This window comes from Capsicum annuum, chromosome 2 (assembly GCF_002878395.1).
Source record: "Capsicum annuum cultivar UCD-10X-F1 chromosome 2, UCD10Xv1.1, whole genome shotgun sequence".
NCBI lineage: Eukaryota > Viridiplantae > Streptophyta > Magnoliopsida > Solanales > Solanaceae > Capsicum > Capsicum annuum.
The window spans coordinates 129,548,330-129,566,206 of record NC_061112.1 but is presented as its reverse complement, the minus strand read 5'-3'; the positions used below and the strand labels follow the sequence as shown (position 1 = coordinate 129,566,206).

The following is a 17,877-nucleotide window of genomic DNA, read 5'->3' as shown; positions in this document are numbered from 1 at the left end:
TAATAAAAAAGGGGGTCATGAAGATACACTTGGTAAAATAGATGTCTTAACCATACCTCCTTGACAAGAGCTGATATAGTCCTCAAAGGAATATCCGTGTCATCATGAATTTCAACCATCGGTAGACTAATATCTTTTGCATTGTCGAAATGTACCTTTACTCTTTTACAGTAGCGGTCTCTGCTACTACTCACTTTCATCTTGGGAAAGACTTTTAGAGAAATAAGTAGTTTGAGTAGGAGTCTTACCCTTGTATATCGACGGAGGCATGTGAGATCTCTTATTTTCATATTGATTTGGCAACTTGGCATTCGAAGGAGGAGCATCAGTGATAAGGGCCTCATTTGTAGGTACTTCATCAGAATTCCCTAAATGCATGACGGTAGTCGACCCATTGATGTCGACTAAAGTCTGTAGGTGATGACCAAGGAAATCCCCATGAGTCTTTTTCCACCAAGTCTGATAGTCGGTTCCGAAGAACTCGCCTATATTAGGCGAAATGGAAGGAAAATTTGCTCATGAGGATGATCGGCTTAATGTTAGTCCTTTGTATAAAGAGGCAGTACGAATGTCATTCTTCATGATGCCCAGAATATTCTAATAAAATCCAAACTGTTGACTGAAGCAGTGTGGACTATATGGCTCAATGATAAATGAGTTTCTGCATCTAAGTGTGAGAAAGCTGAAACGAATACTTATAAAATAGCTCATCTCCAATGCTGGGGCATTCTCAGTATCCACATAAAAGTAAGGATGCATTTTATCCTGCATGATAGAAGTCCAAACCGCACTCTTCCCAATATAGATACACTTTCTTACATCATTTTTGTCAAAATACTTTGCACCGCCCTCTCCGAAGTATACAATCATAGTAGGGACGGATGGCCCATTGGAAAATGAATAATAAGTCTTGAAATAATGAGCAGTCCAACCATACACATAGTGGATAGGAAAACAAACCTTGATTTGATCGAGTCGCGCTGAAGAAGATATCTTGTTTAGTCCACTATAAATGCTAGCCAGAACCGATATTGCAAGGACGACCTTCCTCCCACTCGCCATCATGCATGCCATCTTGAAAGTCCCAGGGCGAATGAAGTCACCTTGCATACTTGAAAAAACAAAAGTGCACAACCAACAAGACAAGAAAACTGCCAAATATATATCATCTTTTTTATCGCGGTTCACCCTAAGAGAAGAAAATACCTTCTCTTCAGCATGTGACCACCTTAGCGTATCAGGCAAAACCCCGCTAGGGTTGTGAGTCAATTCAGGGTGAGCAATTTTCTTTTCCTGCCTTGGTGGTGCAGGGCTGTACTTTGAAGGTTTTTTGCACCAGAATGTTATCCAATCCCTGAATGATACTTGTTGGCTAGCATCCCGCAGAATATGAAAGGCCGCAAATAAGTACTCACAAGTTCGAGAAATGTACCTTACCTTCTTTGCATCTAAACCTGTAAGTTCTTTGGCCTCAGGCACTACCTCTTCATACAGGACACCTTGAAATTGCAAGCCTCCAAGAACATGCAAATCCCATAGAGAAATAGATAATTCCCCAACAAACGTGAGAAGTGTATTTATCTTGGGGCATCAAGCTTCACAAAATGCTTGGAATATATCTGAGTTACGATCATAGGTAAAAACCTATGCATAAACGGCATCATAAATATGTACCTTGCTCAAAGTCTCCTGGCTCCTATCAAATATATCTTTTGTTCACTCCCAATACCCAGGGATGTGATGATACTCTCCCTCAAGTGTCATTGCGGCTCCCCAATGTATCTCTCTTAAAGCTATAAGACGGCCCAAACTGGGGAGTGGAGTTGCGATGTTCGCATGATGATGATCTGGCACTTGAAGAAAGAACAACTTGAATGACTGATCGGAATTTGGATAGTCGCATGATGACGATCTGGCGCTTGAAGAGAGAACAACTTGAATGACTGATCAGAATTTGGGGGTTTGCACCGAAGTCCAGTTCGTCATGGAGAATGGATTCTTGAGAGGAGGCCACGAACTTGCATACCGACCAGTCAATAGAGTGTGAGTCAAAAGTCGAGTCTGTTGGGCCCCATCTTCAGTTTCGACTATAAGATACTTGGAGCCGGTGGAAGGGGAGGTATAGTGTCTGAAAATCACCATATCTTCGAACTGCAAAGAAAAGAAGGGTTAAATTTATGGCGTACAACAATAGGTACAAAAGAATCTTGACCAAGTCATCCCGATGCACTATAAGATTACCATAAAGCTACCTTTTACCTTTTCTTATGGCGGGAACGAATAGTTATCCCGATACGCCGTAAGACTACCGTGAAGTTACCTTTACTTTTTACCTTTGCCATAAGACTACCATGAAGTTACCTTTATCTTTTACCTTTACTGTGCGACTACCATGAAGTTACCTTTTATCTTTTGCCATAAGATTATCGTGAAATTACCTTTCTTATGGCGGGGACGAGTAGTCATCCCTTCGCACCATGTGGTTATCGTCTTTGCATGGAAGATATTATTTGGGCGAGAAATATAAGTCGTGCATAAGCTGTTAAAAAAAAAAAAAAAAAGAAATTACCTTGTATTGATTTCAATGCACCACAAGGTTGCTGCCGAGAATGCTACAGAATATGATGCAAACAATGAATAGCATGGGGTATTTATAGGTGTATAGAGGCGATGAATGTTAAGATTCCTAGTTTGAGTCGAAAGGAATTAATATAATCCAACTAAGATTCTAGGACTAGTAAAGGCGGCTGCAGCAGAATACAAATTTTACTCAAACACAACCTGTTGAAGCGGTGATATGCAGATCCTAAACCTTAAGGAAATTATCTTATTACCTCTGCATGGTTTAAAAGATAATCACTAGCCCGTGATTTTTGCAAGGAATAATTGGGCTTTACGGTATTAAGTATATGATGGGGAAGGAGACATAATGATTAACCAAATGATTTTTTTTAAGAAAAAACATATATGTTGAAAGTGCACATCTTTAAGGCATGATGATTTCCTATATAAAAATGCTTATAATTAGTAAGGTACAAATTTAAAAGAAAAAGAAAGGTGGCTGCTGAGATTATGTTCTTCAAAATTATAAGGGAGCATTAAAATATAAATAGTCATCACGGTTTTCTAGAAAACATTTTTTTTTGTACTGCATACAATCCTAAGCATGGCACGATTCACATGCATGCAGTAAAGCTTATTGATCCCAATTAAATTATAAATGGGTACTTCAAGACTAGTCTATAAATATTTAAATATCTTGACAAGTCTTGAAGTAGGGACATTTTTTGTAAGCAATAAAATTTTATCTGTATAAAATTTAGATAATATTAAAATTAAAATATATTAATCCTAAATAAATATTGTGGATTAATCTAATTGGATTAATTATTTAAATCCAAATACGTGTGGGTTTAATTAAAGTCAAATTCTTTTAATTGAGCTAGTCCATTAATTTGGGTTAAAAATGATTATCCCACTTTATCAAGCCCAAGATGTCATCATATTAATTTGGACTACAAATGACTGAGCCCACTTTAGTAAGCCCAAGATGTCATCATATGCTAGAAGCTCAATTTGATGCTACATGTCAAATGACGTGGCAAGCCAAGTCAAGTGAATGAATCAATGGGACCACGCCACGTGTCAAAATGATGCAGTAAATGAAAAGCCTGTAAAAAATGTCATGCCACTTAAATCTGATTGGTCAAAGAAAGTTCATGTTTATCATGACTCTCTGCTTTCTATAACTATAAATAGGGGCCTCATAATTTAGAAAAGGGAGGAACAAGTTTAACAAGAAGCAAGAGAGAACTCGTAGATCAAAGCGGCAGATTTCTCCAAACTTAAGATCAAGAGTTCAAGGTTCAAGAACAAGCTCAAGGTTTCAAGATTAAGAGTTCAAGATTCAAGAACAAAGTTCAAGCTTCAAGATCAAGACTTCAAGATTCAAGAACAAGCTCAAAGAACCTTGAATTCAAGTACAAGTTGAGATCAAGCTCATCAAGTCTTCAAATCAAGTTCAAGTTCAAGATCAAGACCGCAAGATTCAAGAACAAGCTACCAAACCCTTGGATTCAAGCACAAGTCAAGATCAAGTCCGTCAAGTTCAAGATCAAGCTTGAAGCCCTTGAATTGATAGTTGAAAAGGCGAATCAGAGGAATAGAGATTGTAACACTCACTTATTGAAATCAATAAATCGATTGTTGTAGTATTTTTCTTATCTAGATTATTTATTTTCGATCTCGAAAATTTTATTGTCCAACACATATATTCTACCATATAATTTTAATTAATTAATATACATTTTCACATCGTTTAATTATAATAAATTAATATTACGATGCAAATAATTAAGGTACATAAAGTGTTTTTCTATTACAATTTGAAATACAAGGCTAAAATTTAAAAAAAGACAAAAAAAAAGATTAGTCAGCCGCTTAATTGCATTTTGATCTTTAATTTTTGTCCTTCAACTAAAATTTTCAATTGAACCACTAAAATTGTCTTGCAAAAAAACTTTATTGACAATACTATCAGCTTGAATGATCAATCAGTTCATTCACTTCATCAAACTCGAAGGGAGAAAAACGATAGGCAGCTCACAGTACTGCCGTGTACCTAGACACAGCAGATCCAAACTCACCCTTCCCTCCATTTTCAGAGTAACTGGAGTCTGGATAACGCACCATTAACTCAGCAAAAAATTCAATAATTCTTCAATGAATCTCTTCACCTGCAGCTGCAAAATCAACAATATCTTCACCCTTCATCTTCCTATCCTTCACATCAACCGCCGTACAACTCGTTTCTCCATCCGCTTCTCATCCGAGTCAACTCACAGACTCAAACTCGCCGAGTCACTACAATCCGAAACCCTGGAGCTTCTAGAATGGCCCGCACTCTGTCAGCAGCTCTCTTCCTTCACTTCCACTTCCATGGGATTCGATGCAGCAGAATCTGCTCGGATTCCGGTGGGGAGAACTCCCGATGAGAGTAGGAAACTCCTCTCTCAGACCTCCGCCGCCGTGGCAGTTCCTCGGCCGTTGGATTTTACCGGAATTCAGGATGTTTCATCCATCGTTGATGCTTCCGTTGCTGGAGGAATACTCTCTATTGGTGAACTTTGCGCTGTGAAACGGACATTGGCTGCGGCGAGATTTTTACTTCAACAGTTGGAGGAGATTGCCTCGCAGGGTGACTTTTCTGAAAGGTATATTGCTGTATTTAGTATTCTACTTAACTATTTGCGTTATTTTGTTTGTTTGTTCTACGTTGAAGTGAAGTTACTTGGTGTTGGATTATTCTTTTTTGCGACTTGAATGTATAAGTGTAATCAGTGTTATTAGAAGTGAAAAGTGCAGCTTCGAAAAAAGCGTGAATGTATATTTTAGTTCAAGACTGGTAATTATTATCCTGAATAACAAATATATGTAAAAAAGAAAATTGAAAAAATGTAATGATAAAGTGAAATGTCAATTGTTTAGTGTGAGCTCTTTAGAGAGGCTCATTGGCAAAGAAAAGCATGTCTTAACATGTTTAGATTCTCGCTTCAGGGTTTAAGGGCGGCTTTGACAGCACTAACTGTGATGTGTAAAAAACCTCTGATTTTAGAAGATAAGGTGATTCCACGAGATTCAAGCAAATTGAAATTTAAATCTGGGAGCAGCTAGTCTATGGGCAAATGATTCAAAAGCAAAACTTGTCTCTACAGTCGGGCTTTAGCATGTTAATTTATCTGTAAGAACAGTTATTCTTAGCTCAAAAGCCTTAAGATAACAGTGAGTAACATTTTGTTTCCGACTGATTTCATAGTTGTGCTAGAATTGACAATAGTTCTGGATTTGGGTCAAAAGAACTGTCAAATTGCTGAAGTTTCTATCCAAAAATATATCAAAAAGGTTGCTGGCTATCTATCTGGGGAACTAAATTACTATAAAGTAAGAGGTGAAAGATAGTTTATCTGATGAATATTGGAATGCGAACTTTTCCAGAAGAACTGTAGAAAGTGGTAAATACAGTCTTATAGATATCTTCCCTCTCATTCCTGTGTTGAATTTACACAATGCTGTGTTGCACTTCGAAAGATTATTAAGAATGCAGGTTTTCAAAGATGAATTCCCCTTGAGTGTGCTTTCCCTTTATTTGCTGTTCCTCTGAGAATGCCTTCCTACTCCAAATTGCAGTTAACTCAAAATGGCGAAGCATGTCCCATATGGTAGTGATGGATTCTCATGAAGTGCCATTTAAATAGTATTGAGCAGTTTCATTAGAATGTCTAATTATCTCCAAACAGGTACTCTCCTCTGAAGGAAATTCTTCACAGTTGTGATTATCTTGTGGAATTGGAGCAAAAAATAGAATTCTGTATTGATTGCAGCTTTTCAGTAATCCTTGACAGAGCTAGTGAAGATTTGGAAATTATAAGGTCTGAGAGAAAGAGGAACATGGATAATCTAGAATCATTGTTGAAGAAAATATCAACTCGAGTTTTTCAAGGTGGAGGATTTGACAGGCCTTTAGTGACCGAGCGCCGTTCAAGAATGTGTGTTGCTATCAGTGCTTCGCATAGATCTTTGCTTCCCAATGCTGTAATCCTAGGTAAGAGCAGTAGTGGATCTACATACTTCATGGAACCTAAAGAGGCAGTTGAGTTAAACAACATGGAAGTTAAACTTTCAAGTTCTGAAAGGGTTGAGGAGCAAACAATTTTGAGTTTGCTTACATCTGAAATAGCGGAATCTAATATGAAAATAAAACGCTTGTTAGATAAAATAGTGGAAATTGATCTTGCATTTGCAAGAGCTGCTCATGCTCAGTGGACGGGTGGTGTCTGTCCAGCTTTAAGTTCAAGAGATTGTAACATATCCCAACCTGAATGTTTATCTATAAATGTGGAAGGGATACAACATCCTTTGCTTCTTGAGTCCTCCTTGAGAAACTTGTCCACTAATGCGCCCCCAAGATTACCTGGTTTGGATCAAGGAAATGGTGTTATGAATTTTGAAACAAAACCTCATGCACATTTCCCTGTGCCCATTGATATTAAAATAGGTCATGGAACAAAGGTTGTTGTCATCTCAGGCCCTAACACCGGAGGTAAAACGGCTTCAATGAAGACCCTAGGACTGGCTTCTATGATGTTGAAGGCTGGCATGTATTTGCCTGCCCAAAATCAACCACGGCTTCCATGGTTTGATCTCATTCTGGCAGACATTGGAGACCAACAGGTACTTGGTTTTGTTATACTTCCTTCTTGCCCCACCATCCATCTCAGCTGTATATCTTTATTAACCTTATCCAGTAGAAATTTCCTACCCTTCTTCATTGTCTTGTTTTGTTTTTTCTGCACCATCTATCTTACAAATTGAAATTTTATATTTTGCCTGCTGAAGTCTCTGGAACAAAGTTTGTCAACCTTTAGTGGGCACATTTCACGGCTTTGTGAGATTCTAGAAGTCGCTTCTAGAGAATCTCTAGTTCTTATCGATGAAATTGGAAGTGGCACTGATCCTTCAGAAGGTGTAGCACTTTCAGAAAGCATACTGCAATATCTCAAGGACAGGGTCAATTTAGCTGTTGTAACTACCCACTATGCAGATTTAACTCGCTTAAAAGAAAAGGACAGTCGGTTTGAAACAGCAGCAACAGAGTTTTCCTTGGAGACTCTACAGCCTACCTATCGGATTCTCTGGGGAAGCATGGGAGAATCAAATGCCTTAAATATTGCAAAATCAATGGGCTTTGATGAAAGAATAATTGAGCAAGCAGTATTATGGGTGAACAAATTAACACCAGACAAGCAACAGGAGCAGAAGGGCTTACTTTATCGGTCACTACTTGAAGAAAGAGACGGACTAGAATCTCAAGCAATGGAAGCTGCTTCTCTTCATTCAGACATTATGAATATTTATAATGAGGTATCTTTCTGATACTTTTCTTGTGATTTAGTCCATAATCCCATTCATATATCCGCTGTACAAACTCAATGAACTTACAGTAAATGCCAAGTGATTGACTGAATCGTGGAGTTGGACAATTTGATGTTTGAATTATGTTTTCCTTTTTTCAAACAAAGCCTCCTAGAGGTGGCAGAGTCCTATATTAAGAGAGGGAAAAAAGGAAACAGAATGCTGAGCGGGAGGAAAGGACTAGACCTGAACCTTCTCATGAAATACCATCCATCTGAGAGTAAAAACTTGTGGCTAATATGACAATTCAAAAAGTTATCATATCCAGGTGGTTTCTTGATCTTCCAGACCTAGTTTGTTTCCTAAAGATCACCGAAGGTCAATGTTGAGTTAACTGCGTATATTCTGATATGTGGCTGTTCATCTTTTCTATATGATCCTCCATATGAAAATCGGTCATTATCTACAGCAGAGTCAAGATGAAGTTGCATACTGTCATTCAGTTTCCTCAGATGCTATGAATTATCTTTCTCCCTCCATTCTCTTTGCTTGTTGTCTTGAACCCAGCTATGAGGGTTCTTTTCAATTATTTTCGTATTAACTTCTGAACTGTCATTAATTCAGTTTCTAGACATGCTTTTAGATCTGTGTTATTGCAGATTCTATTTTGTTGTTGCCTGTTGGGGTATTACCGTATTAGTAAACTCTAATCCACATGGTTTATAACTTCAGAGTAAATATTTCTGGTTTAACTCACTTGAAATATTAGCAAATCATCCGTGTATGCAGACTTGAGACGTTAGATTTGTTTTGGGGAGATGTTGTTGAACGACCTCTGCAATATTGTTAACCCTTATCCAGATTTCCTATAATCTTCAGTAACACTATTTTCATTTTTTTTCATGCAATAAAGATCAATAATGAAACACAAGATCTTGATGAACGTGAAGGAGCCCTCAAATCAAGGCAAACACATGAAATCCAACAGGAAGTGAATACTGTGAAAAATGAGATCCAAACTATAGTACAGCGGTTTGAGAGCCAACTCAGAAATGCAAGTGCTGACGATATTAATACACTTGTAAAAAAAGCGGAAGCTGCTATTGCATCGATAATTGAAGCTCATCAGCCTAGTAAAGATTCTCTTGTCAGAGAAATAGGCCAGAGCCTTTACACACCACAGGTTGGTGAACAAGTATATGTGAAGGCGTTTGGAAATAAGTTAGCCACTGTGGTTGAGGAACCTGGAGATGATGACAATATCCTTGTTCAATATGGAAAAATCAGAGTCCGAGTGGACAGACGCAGTATAAGACCCATCCCCCCTGATGCTTCTTCCAGTGCAGCTCACTTGAAAACCCAGGTTTGCAAACTCAATTGGGTTCTTTCTTCTCTCTTTTTTGTTTGAAATAAAAACTAAACATGCATATAATAGACACACACACACATAGACTTAGGGACTGGTAGGAGTAAGACCATGGCGATTTAAGGTGTTCCACAGAACAAGGAAGACTGAAAAGGAGGTTGTTTCTAAAGACCTACAATCTCTTGACATCCATGCAAACCTAGCGAAAATTAGGAAATAATGGAAGAGGAATGTCACGGGCCTATTTTTAGCCGCGTGCGGACAGCTTAACACTCTCAAGATCGATGCTAAACTCAGTCCTAAACCGTGCTAAACAGTCCCCAAGAATCTATGAACATTCACACAAACACTTAAGGGAAAACAATAAAGGAAGACAATGTTTTGGGAGGCTCGAAGAGCCAATTTTCTGGTATATTTCTTTAACTCTATGAGTTTTATAGATGATGCCCAAGAGGGCTTACAAGCTATATTTAAAGTCCCAAAAGTCAAGGGACACAATAAATGCAAGAACCTATACAAGTGACTACAAAAATGCTAGTCAACCTTTCCATATTTGGCCATGCAAGCCATGCAACTTTGTGAGATGCCACTGTTATGTTGCTCCCTTTTCTGTCCAGCAGCACAAGGCTCCAAAGCCTCATTAATGTGACCCATGCTTGTAATTTGACCTCCCAAAGGTGCTGGAACGTTTGCTACATCAATTGGCGTTGCGGGAGCCCCGTCAAGCTCGGAAACGCACCCAAAATGCTCGGAAACATGCCCAAAACGTGAGGAATTTAATGGGTAGTGACGCGGGGCGTCACACTCTCCCCCACCTGATTTGGTGACGACCGGGGCGCCATATAGCTGCAAATATCTGTGGACTTGTTCCTTGAACTGCCACAAGTCCTCATATTTTTCCCACGATGCCTCCTCCGGCGACTGGCCCTTCCAATGGACTAGGAATTGGGCACTCGAATTGCCCCAACCCTTGCCTCGAACCAATTGATGATCAATGATTTCCTCAATTTGCTTATCCGTGGCAGCGGGCATCATGAAGATGTGAGCCCGGCTAGACTTACCCCGTTCCACGTCTTCCTTGTCTTCAAAGTACGGTTTTAATTGACTCGCATGGAAGACGGTGTAAATCTTTAAATGAGAAGGCTTATCCAGCTTGTACGAGATTTTTCCCACCTTGGAAACAATCTCAAAAGGCCCCTCATACCGTCGGATTAGACTTTGATTGACACTTCTCAATGACTTGAATTGCCTCGGATTGAGCTTGACCATCACTTTGTCTCCAATCCGATGGTGGACTGGACGTCGCTTGCGATCAGCAAATTTCTTCATTTTATGGGCTGCTTTATCAAGATATGACCTCGCCATGTCGACTTGCTCCTCCCAAGCCTTGGCCATATGATAAGCACCTGGATTTTGCATTCCGGCATTAACCGGCAAGGAATGCGGTGTGTTTGGTTGCTGCCCCATAACGAGTTCAAATGGGCTACATCCCGTAGCCTCACTTCGCTGCAAGTTGTATGAGAATTGGACCGTATCAAGCAACTTTGCCCAATCTTTTTGGTTGGCACTAACAAGGTGCCTCAAGTAGCACTCGAGAAGCCCATTTACCCGCTCCGTTTGTCCGTCGGTTTGCGGATGATAGCTGGTCGAAAAGTGCAATTCGGAGCCCAATAAGCTGAACAGCTCCTTCCAAAATGCACCCGTAAACCGAAGGTCTCGGTCGCTAATGATGTGCCTAGGCACGCCCCAAAGTTTTACAACATCCTTTAGAAACAACCGGGCTGCCTCCTTGGCTTTGCAACTAGACGTGGCAGCCGTGAAAGTTGCATACTTTGAAAAATGATCTACGACCACCATGATCATGCCAAAACCTTCCGAGTTTGGCAAACATGTAATAAAATCCATGGTTACGCTATCCCATGGCTTCTCCGCGACGGGCAGCGGCTCAAGTAATCCTCCAGGTGCCTTGTGCTCTACCTTGTCTTGTTGGCAAACAAGGCAAGTGCGGACATACACCTTGACATCGTCCCTCATTCGAGGCCAATAATAAGCAGCTTCTAATAACGCCATAGTGCGTTTCTGCCCCGGATGACCAGCCCACGTCGTGTCATGGCCTTCCTTGATCAACAAACGCCTAAGATTTTTCCATCTAGGCACATACACTCGCCTTCCGGTGGTGTACAACAGTCCCTCCTCTTCCCAAAACTTTTGGGTCTTGCCTTGGCGGGCCAACGCAATAAGTTGTTTGGCAACGGGATCATGTTCCATCCTCTCTTTGATAGTTTCCAGTATGCTACAGCTACAGCTGGTAGTACTCAAAAGTGTTGCCAAAATAGCCTTGCCACTTAACGCGTCGGCCACAACGTTTGCTTTCCCCGGTTTATACTCCAATGAGTAATCAAATTCCGCCAAGAAATCTTGCCATCGAGCCTGCTTTGGCGAGAGTTTCTTTTGGGATTGGAAGTAGCTGGTCGCTACATTGTCCGTCTTAACGATGAAGTGAGCTCCCAACAAATAATGACGCCATGTCCTTAGGCAATGGACAATGGCCGTCATCTCCCTTTCGTGGACTGTATAGCGCCGCTCCGCATCGTTCAATTTTCTACTTTCGAATGCTATCGGGTGGCCCTCTTGCATTAGGACACCACCAATAGCAAAATCGGATGCATCCGTTTGCACCTCAAACAGTTTCGTGAAATCCGATAAAGCCAAAACCGGTTCTTTGATGATGGCTGCCTTGAGGTTGTCGAATGCTTCTTGACACAAACTATTCCACTCCCAAACACGGTTCTTCTTCAATAAATCTGTGAGTGGAGCTGCAATATCCGAGTATCCAAGAATAAATCTCCGGTAATAATTGGCAAGGCCAAGGAAGGACCTTAATTCGGGAACCTTCGTTGAAGCTTCCCAATCCCGAATTGCTTCAACCTTGTCGCTATCCATCCGAATCTGCCCTTGACTGATTGTATGGCCCAAGAATTTCACCTTTAGCTGAGAAAACGTGCACTTCTCTCTCTTGACGCATAGCTCATTTTCTCGCAGCACATTAAACACTAGTTGAAGGTGTCTAACGTGCTCCTCCATTGAGCTACTATAAACAACAAGGTCGTCCAAGTATATGACCACGAATCGATCCAAGTATGGCTGGAAAATCTTGTTCATTAGGGTGCAAAACGTGGCTGGTGCGTTGGTTAATCCAAAAGGCATGATCAGCCACTCAAAGGACCCGTAACGAGTCACACAAGTCGTCTTGGCTTCATTTCTTTCGGCTATGCGAACTTGATAATAGCCCTTCCTCAAATCCATCTTTGTGAATACTTTGGCTTGCCCCAAGCGATCAAACAAATCAGCAATCAAAGGAATGGGATATTTGTTTTTCACCATGACTTTGTTAAGAGCACGGTAATCAATACACAACCACAACGTCCCTTCCTTCTTCTTTTGGAACAAAACCTGAGCTCCAAAGGGTGCCTTCGATGGACGGATGTGACCTGATTCCAGCAACTCCTTGAGTTGTTTCCTTAGTTCTTCAAGTTCCGGAGGCGACATTCAATACGGGGTCATAGCTGGTGGCTTCACCCCGGGAACCAACTCAATTTGGTGATCAACTTCCCTTCGTGGAGGTAATCGTTTGGGCAGCTCCTCCGGCATTACATCCTTGTTCTCTTCAAGAACACGTTGCACACATGAAGGCAATAATTCAGCTTCTTGGCAACCCACAATCTCCATCAATGTATCAAGAAAGGTTGGTTCCCCTTTCTTGAAACCTTTAACAAGCTGCATCGCCGACAAACGTGTGCCACTTTGAGCGACACGAATAAGTGGAACAATGCAAGAACCACCCACATCACAAATGGCTAACTGGTTGAGACGTGGCGAAATAAACGCATTAATCTCATACCAAAAGTCCAGCCCCAAAACAATATCAAAGATATCCATCGGGACAGTCGAAAAATCCGTTTCTCCCTTCCTACCTCCCAAGGTGAGACTCACCCGAGGAGCGAGACTATTGACATTGGTAGGGAGACAATTAACGGTCTTCAACATCGAATCGCTGGTCACGAACGCAAGGCCAAGTTCTTTGGCCTTTTCCTTCGTAACAAAGTTATGCGTTGCTCCGGTGTCCACCATAATGCGGACTGCTCGGCCATTCACTTCCCCATCAACAAATAATGACACTCGAGGTCTAACGCTATGCTTCTTTACAGCAAGAGCTGCAAGCGTCATATGGTTGAACAAACCCATAGCTTGTCCTTTTTCTTTCTCTGGATTGGTAGCTTGTGCTTCTTGCTCCCCGGAACCCCCGGCTTGCGCACTAGCTTGCTCCTTCCGTGTTGCTGCAATCATTGCTCCCAGCTTACTCAATGAAGGACAAGATCTCGCAAAGTGAGACGTATCCCCGCAAAGGTAGCAGCCGCTATCGTGGTTAGCTACACCTTTCTTCTTCTCCTCGTAGTTCTTGCGAAACGACGATGGCTGGTTGCGTTCGTCTTTGAAATCGCGATTTTTGTTGGGAACAAACTTGTCTTTGCCCTTATCTCCACGATCTCCCTTGGCAGCAACAGGCTTGTTCCGATTATCCTTCGCCTTGGCATAATCGGCATGAAAATCAGTCAAGGATTCCGCCACCTTAATGGCCTCATCCACGGTCTTGACATTACGTCTCTGGCCCAATTTTGGAGGCCATCCAAGAAGAAAAACAACAAGTCCTCACTGCTGAAACTTGTTACAAGCAGTGAGAGTTTTGTAAACTCCCTCACATAGTTGTGGATTGAGGAAGTTTGCTTAAGTTCTCTCAATTTTCGTCGGGCTTCATCGACAACATTTTGAGGAAAGAATTGTTCCTTCAATTCATCCTTAAACTGATCCCAATCAACAATGGTGCAAAGACCCTTCTCCATGTCCACCTTTTTCCTACGCCACCACAACATTGCAACGTCACTAAAGTACATGGTTGCAATCCGGATCCTCGTTGCCCCGTCAACAACTTTGACATGCTCAAAGTATGACTCCAATTGCCATATGAAGTTCTCAACTTCTTGAGCATTCCTCTCACCCTTAAACACATTGGGTTTAGGCGCCTCAATACGAACATCATGTTAAGTCACGGAACTATGATTTCCTTGAAAACGGGCTGCTTCCAGTTGAAGTCACGGAACCATGATTTCCTTGAAAATGGGTTGCTTCCAGTTGAAGTCACGGAACCATGATTTCCTTGAAAATGGGCTGCTTCCAGTTGTTGCTTCAAATCAGCAACTTCTTCCTGCAAAGCGGACTGCCCCAACATCACCGCGGACAGTTTTGACTCAAACTCCTCGTGTAGTGCCGATAACGCTTCCGTGATTTTGAGTTCCAAGTTAGTCAGCCCCTCCTTGTGCTCTTCACTTTGCTCGGACAAGTCGGCTTTGACTTCGTCCAGCCCTTCAAGAGCTGCCGCCTCAAGGGTGCTAACGTTGGACTCAAGGGTCTTGAAACGATGGCCTAAAACTGCCAAACCAGCCTCCGTGCTAACGATTCTCTCATCAAGAGAGCCGGATGCAGAACCCTCGCCATCTTTAACGTTTGTAACAGCCTCACTTGTTGGAATTTGAGTCTCATCCTTGTTCCTACTCTTATCACGCTTCTTGGTCTTCGTCTTGGCCAAATTATCTCCACCGTGAACCTCCTCATCGCTGTCGTATGCCATGTTCAAAGTGCTGCTCTGATACCACTTGTCACGGGCCTATTTTTAGCCGCGTGCGGACAGCTTAACACTCTCAAGATCAATGCTAAACTCAGTCCTAAACCGTGCTAAAACAGTCCCCAAGAATCTATGAACATTCACACAAACACGTAACGGAAAACAATAAAGGAAGACAATGTTTTGGGAGGCCCGAAGAGCCAATTTTCTGGTATATTTCTCTAACTCTATGAGTCTTATGGATGATGTCCAAGAGGGCTTACAAGCTATATTTAAAGTCCCAAAGTCAAAGGACTCGATAAATGCAAGAAAAGGACCTATACAAGTGACTACAAAAATGCTAATGCTAGTCAACCTTTCCATATTTGGCCATACAAGCTATGCAACTTTGTGAGATGCCACTGTTATGTTGCTCCTTTTTCTGTCCAGCAGCTGGACAAGGCTCCAAAGCCTCATTAATGTGTCCCATGCGTGTAATTTGACCTCCTAAAGGTGCTGGAACGTTTGCTACATCAATTGGCGTTGCGGGAGCTCCGTCAAGCTCGGGAACGCACCCGAAATGCTCGGAAACATGCCCAAAACGTGAGGAATTTAATGGGTAGTGACGCGAGGCGTCACAAGAAGATCCATATACCTGATACAATTACTTGGGACTGAGGTTTAGTCATGTTGTTATATAATTACTTTACCTCCAGTACTACGAGTCTCTTAGCCTTATAGAGATTTATACACCACCAGGAAATGTAGAGAACTTCTAATTAGAGCTGTCAATACGGGTCGGTCCAGCCCATACAGGCTTTGAGTTTGTCGGGGCCGATGGGTCAAAAAACATCAAGCCCACACCATTACTCTTTGGGCTGCAGGCCTCACGGGCCAGCCCACTTTTTAAAAAATAATGTTTTATAATTTAATTTTAGAATGTTAATAAACATAAATATTACTAAACAATATTACATAGTGTTAATACTTGTTAATCAAGTCTCCAACACTCCAAAAAATATTCCTAATAGCGAAATTAAATAACTTTTGACATGATATCCGCCGAACCAAATAAAAATACTAATAAGCAATCTAAATAGTTGCATGTATTTGACTTACGGGCCGGCCCACAGTTTAGCCCAACCCACGTTGCTCAAGTCCCACAGGCCACGGGCTTATTCGGACCGGGCTAGAAAGCCCTGTTCTTAAATGGGCTGCAAAAACTGAAACCCAACTCCATCAAATTGCAGGCCCATATTGACGGCTCTACTTCTAATGCTACAAAGCCTAAATTCTCAAATATTCAATTGAGAGAGTGACCCAAATTGCTTTCAATCATATGCACGTGAGACTGTTTTTTCTAAGTGTACATTTCTGACTTTGGAACTTATAGTCCCAGTTTAGATAACTGAATGGAGTTGTGCGTGCTTCAGTAAAGACAGACGAGTATCTTTGGGAGATTCTTGTGTGAATTGGTTGCGTTTCACACGTATCTGATATACTACTCATGTTTTGCTTTCCATCACTTGCTATAAAAATGGGGAATGAAAACCAAGTTAATCATGATCAATGATGTAGGTTCAGCAGATCAGGAATCTTAGGGACCTTCGAAGTCTTTCTGAAGCAAGCAAAAATCAGCAGGATTCTTTTGGCGCTGTGGTGCAGACATCTAAAAACACAATAGACTTGCGTGGCCTGCGGGCAGAGGATGCTTCCCTCCAGCTAAACATGGCCATTGATTCAAGAGCTCCTAATTCTGTTCTTTTTGTAATTCATGGGATGGGCACTGGGGTCCTTAAGGAATCTGCACTTAAATTACTAAGAGACCATCCTCGTGTTGTTAAGTTTGAACAGGAAAGTCCTATGAATTATGGCTGTACAGTTGCTTATATCAAATGAACATAGTTGGACCTAAGTAAAGGTAATACACTCAAATTTTCTAAGAGATCATCCTCGTGCGTTTATTTGCTCTATTTTTGGTAAGAAGGTTCACCACTCATGATTCTGGACCACATAAGTTGGTCCGATCACCAACGAGCAAATCAATGCACAAAGCATTCCATAGTTCATGCGGAGTTCGGGTAAGAGCAGCCGCCCAAGGGGTGTGAAGTGTGTAGTAGACCACCTAAAAAAAAAAGAAGATTGGAGAAAAAGACAATTTTTAAACATAAGAGGGATATTTAGGAGTACTAGATTTTATTACAAGTTTATGCCAAGCTGGTTTGTGGGTTAACTTTCAGCCCCCACCAAAAAAAAACCCAACAAAACCATTGTTTTCTATAAATGGTTTTGTGCCTTCTGTTCCGTCCCACAGATTAATTAGCCTATTATTTCCAGCTAATGTCTCAACCGTTAATTGCATTATCTTCTCAACTCTTCCCCATTAGTCAATTATCAGAAAATTATGGATGAAAGATTCCATCCTCACGTCCACCTCCATGTGGAAAAAAAAGGCTCAACTAATTCGATCACTGGATGAAATGAAAGCTTGAAAAGGACCCAAAGCATTATTATTATTATTATAGCGTCGTTTCTAAGACTTGTTCATTTGCCTAGATAAATCATTTTGGGTTTAAAAGAAAAATGGGATGAATTATCCAGAAGAGTCCAATTTTGCCTGCTTCTCGAAGTGCGTAAAGTCACATACTGCTTACTTCAGCCTTCTGTATCTGTCCAATATATGCCTAATTTAAAATTAAAACTTACTTGTATTTGTCACCTAGTTAAAACTATTTAAATTTTGATCAATATTTTAAATTATATTTTTTATTATTTTAACATAAAAATATTATAATTTTTATATATTTAAATTTAAATATTAATTTAATTTAATTTTAAAAATTAATACAACCGATAAATAAAAGTGACCGAATGAAGTAGTGCCTCATAGATGTGGAGCTTCAAAACCATGTTCGGAGAAATCTATCCCATTAATAACATA

General features: G+C 40.8%; 1 protein-coding gene across 2 annotated transcripts; it reads left to right on the top strand.

The window, feature by feature from the left end:
- The first annotated feature begins 4,471 nt into the window (after nt 1-4,471).
- On the top strand, nt 4,472-16,886 carry LOC107859401 (endonuclease MutS2). 2 transcript variants are annotated; one of them, XM_047406952.1, is made up of 6 exons: nt 4,472-5,213; nt 6,297-6,601; nt 7,085-7,230; nt 7,396-7,920; nt 8,825-9,274; nt 16,515-16,886. In XM_047406952.1, exons 1-6 carry the CDS (start codon nt 4,723-4,725, stop codon nt 16,833-16,835), a joined length of 2,238 nt encoding a protein of 745 aa, XP_047262908.1. In that variant the 5' UTR covers nt 4,472-4,722; the 3' UTR covers nt 16,836-16,886. The 2 variants fall into 2 exon arrangements, with proteins under 2 accessions (XP_047262908.1, XP_047262907.1); XM_047406951.1 differs by having other exon boundaries at nt 6,297-7,230.
- Nucleotides 16,887-17,877: the final 991 nt, after the last annotated feature.

Coding starts and splice junctions, on each gene's coding strand:
- LOC107859401 (XM_047406951.1), top strand. CDS start 4,723: ATGAATCTCTTCACCTGCAGCTGCAAAATCAACAATATCTTCACCCTT. Junction 5,214..6,296: donor CAGGGTGACTTTTCTGAAAG/GTATATTGCTGT, acceptor ATCTCCAAACAG/GTACTCTCCTCTGAAGGAAA. Junction 7,231..7,395: donor CAGACATTGGAGACCAACAG/GTACTTGGTTTT, acceptor TGCCTGCTGAAG/TCTCTGGAACAAAGTTTGTC.